The following is a 3,312-nucleotide window of genomic DNA, read 5'->3' as shown; positions in this document are numbered from 1 at the left end:
GTCCATCGAGTCAGTGATGCCATCCAGCCATCTCATCCTCTGTCGTCCCCTTCTCCTCCTGCCCATAATCCCTCCCAGCATCAGAGTCTTTTCCAATGAGTCAACTCTTCACATGAGGTGGCCAAAGTACTGGCGTTTCAGCTTTAGCATCATTCCTTCCAAAGAAATCCCAGGGTTGATCTCCTTCAGAATGGACTGGTTGGATCTCCTTGTAGTCCAAGGGACTCTAAAGAGTCTTCTCCAACACCACAGTTCAAACACATCAATTCTTTGGTGCTCAACCTTCTTCACAGTCCAACTCTCACATCCATACATGACTACTGGAAAAATTTAGTCATTTTCTGATGGTATTTTTAGGGTTTTCTTGGTATAGTATCATGCTGTCTCCAGTGAAAGTTTTACTTCTTCTTTTCCAATCTGGATCCCTTTTATTTCTTGTTCTTCTTTATTGACAATTAAAATTAACTCCAATTTTAGCTTAATCATCATGGCTGTGATATAAGAACAGTCATATAAAACATTTCTAGAGGAAAAGATAAGGTAAAATATTCTTCAAGAGAAAATCAATAACAGTTACCTCAGAAAGTTAAGAAAAGCTATGATGAACCTAGACAGTGTATTAAAAAGCAGAAAAATCACTGCTAACAATGATCCATATAGTCAAAGCTATGGGTTTTTCAGTAGTCATGTAGCAATGTGAGAGTTGGACAATAAAGAAGGCTGAGCATACAAGAATTGATGCTTTTAGACTATGCTGCTAGAGAATACTCTGGAGAGTCCTTTGGATTGTGAGATCAAACCAGTCAATCCTGCAGGAAATCAACTCTGATTATTCATTGGAAGGACTGATGCTGAAGCTGAAGCGCCAATATATTGGCCACCTGATGTGAAGAGCACACTCACTGGAAAAGTCCCTGATGCTGGGAAAAATTGAGGGCAGGAAGGGAAGTGGGCAACAGAGGATGAGATGGTTGGATGGCATTACTAGATCATGGAAATGAGTTTGAGCAAACTCAGGGAGCTAGTGAAGGACAGGGGAGCCTCGTGTGCTGCAGTCCATGAGAGCACAAAGAGTTGGATACGAATGAGTGACTGGACATGAAATAAAGTTGTTCACAAGATTCAATGACCCAATATGAAGGAAATAATTAGAATAGGCCTGGAATATAGTAATTGCTGAAAAAAATATTATCTCTACCTTCCTCTTTCTTCTCTCTCCTCATTATTATAAAAGTATTATAATTGTAAAAAGAGTTCAAATATACTTCAGTTTCTAAACTTTAAAAATACTTAAGTAGATATTTATATTTTATTTCCAACACTCTAGTGATATTCATTGTTGCATTTCATGAAAATTCCAAATAGAATAAAAATTTCCTCATAATGTCATTTCTATTATCTGGTAAAATGAAAATTTCAGAAATCCACATCAATTCTCACATTCTTTTCATAAACTAAATGGCCTGTAAAACTGTAACACCAACCCGTTTTCTTTGCTGCTGCTACTGCTGCTAAGTCGCTTCAGTCATGTCCGACTCTGTGCGACCCCATAGACGGCAGCCCACCAGGCTCCGCCGTCCCTGGGATTCTCCAGGCAAGAACCCTGGAGTGGGTTGCCATTTCCTTCTCCAATGCATGAAAGTGAAAAGTGAAAGTGAAGTCGCTCAGTCGTGTCTGACTCTTAGCGACCCCATGGACTGCAGCCTACCAGGCTCCTCCATCCATGGGATTTTCCAGGCAAGAGTACTGGAGTGGGTTGCCGTTGCCTTCTCCGCCGTTTCCTTACTTCATCCAAATACGTTTGAATAAAAAATTTATAGAAAATTCTGAAGTAACATTCAACTTTATACAGTTAATTAGGTTAGTGCGGGGAATTTTTTAACATGGGAACAGATGAAAAGCACTCATACAACTGTACTGAAAGAGTTTGGGCAGATTATGAGTAATAGAAAGCTTTGACAAGAACTTTACTCTTTTAATGATATAATCTCTTGCATTTCCTGGAGAAAAAGATAACCTTTTGGATGGTCTCCTTGAAGGCTTGTTTCACTTGCTGGTTCCTCAGTGAATATATAAATGGATTCATCATAGGAGGAACAGAAGCATTCAGAATGGATGCTCCTTTGTTCAAGGATGCCTTTTCCTTTGCTGATGGGTTGGCATACATGAATATACAGCTTCCATAAGAGATGAAAATGACAATCATGTGAGAGGAGCATGTAGAAAATGCCTTTTTTCTCTGACTGGCAGATGGCAGCCTCAGAATTGTCTTGATGATAAACATGTAGGATAGAATTATTAATGCCAAAGTAAAAAGCAGAATCTCTAATGCAGAGTAAAAACCAATCACTTCAAGGAGCCACGTGTCTGAGCAAGATAGTTTCAAGAGGGGGAAATAGTCACAAGCAAAGTGATCAATGATATTGGAACCACAGTAGTCTAACTGGAGAAAAAGAATAACAGGTGGGAAGATGTTTAAGAACCCTGCCAGCCAAGCACAAAAGACAAGCAATACACAGACTCTGTTGTTCATGATGGTTGTGTAATGCAGGGGTTTGCAGATAGCTACATAGCGATCATAGGACATGGCAGTTAGAAGATAAAATTCAGTGATACCCAAGAGAATGAAGAAAAACATCTGAGCTGTACAATCATTGTATGAAATCGTTTTGTCCCTGGTGATAATTGTGCCCAGAAATCTAGGAATACCGACAGTTGTAAAGGAAATTTCTAATATAGAGAAGTTCCTGAGGAAAAAAATACATAGGTGTCTGTAGATGGGAGTCCATCAAGGTGAGAATGATGATGGTCAAATTTCCAGTGACACTTAATATATATGTGATGATTAAAAAGAGAAAAATCACAATCTGAAGCTCTGGGTCATCTGATAGCCCCAGAAGAATGAATTCTGTGGGTCTTGTGTGGTTTTTCATTGCTGATCCTTTCCCCCCATTCAAACAGAAAATGAATGTGTCTCCTATAAGAAATAAATGATCAAAATACATGTGAGGATAGAATAAAAACTTTTAAAGTACTCTTCATGATGATAATGAAATTTAAAAATCTTCAAAACTCTCTCCAATTTCCATTCAACTTTTCACTCTAGTAAGGAATATTATCAGAAATTCAAAATCATTATTTCTTCTTCAAAAATACATTATCATAGACTATGGATAAAATAAAATTCTTATGATAACACTTAAATAGGGCTATTTTTTCTAATAATTTTTAATTGGTTCAAGGTATTCTTTAAGATATTTAGCTTCCTTTGTAAAATGTACAGGAATGTTTTAATTGATTATCCTCCTTTCC

The 3,312-nt window shown here is 37.7% G+C and overlaps 1 protein-coding gene across 1 annotated transcript; it reads right to left on the bottom strand.

Annotated features, from left to right (window-relative positions):
* LOC102178606 (olfactory receptor 6C3-like) lies at positions 1,976 to 2,933 on the bottom strand. The gene is given in 2 exon segments (XM_005680620.2): positions 1,976 to 2,758; positions 2,760 to 2,933. Coding segments are annotated over 2 exon segments (957 nt in total).

This window comes from Capra hircus, chromosome 5 (assembly GCF_001704415.2).
Source record: "Capra hircus breed San Clemente chromosome 5, ASM170441v1, whole genome shotgun sequence".
Taxonomy (NCBI): domain Eukaryota; kingdom Metazoa; phylum Chordata; class Mammalia; order Artiodactyla; family Bovidae; genus Capra; species Capra hircus.
This window is presented reverse-complemented; position numbering and strand designations above follow the sequence as displayed.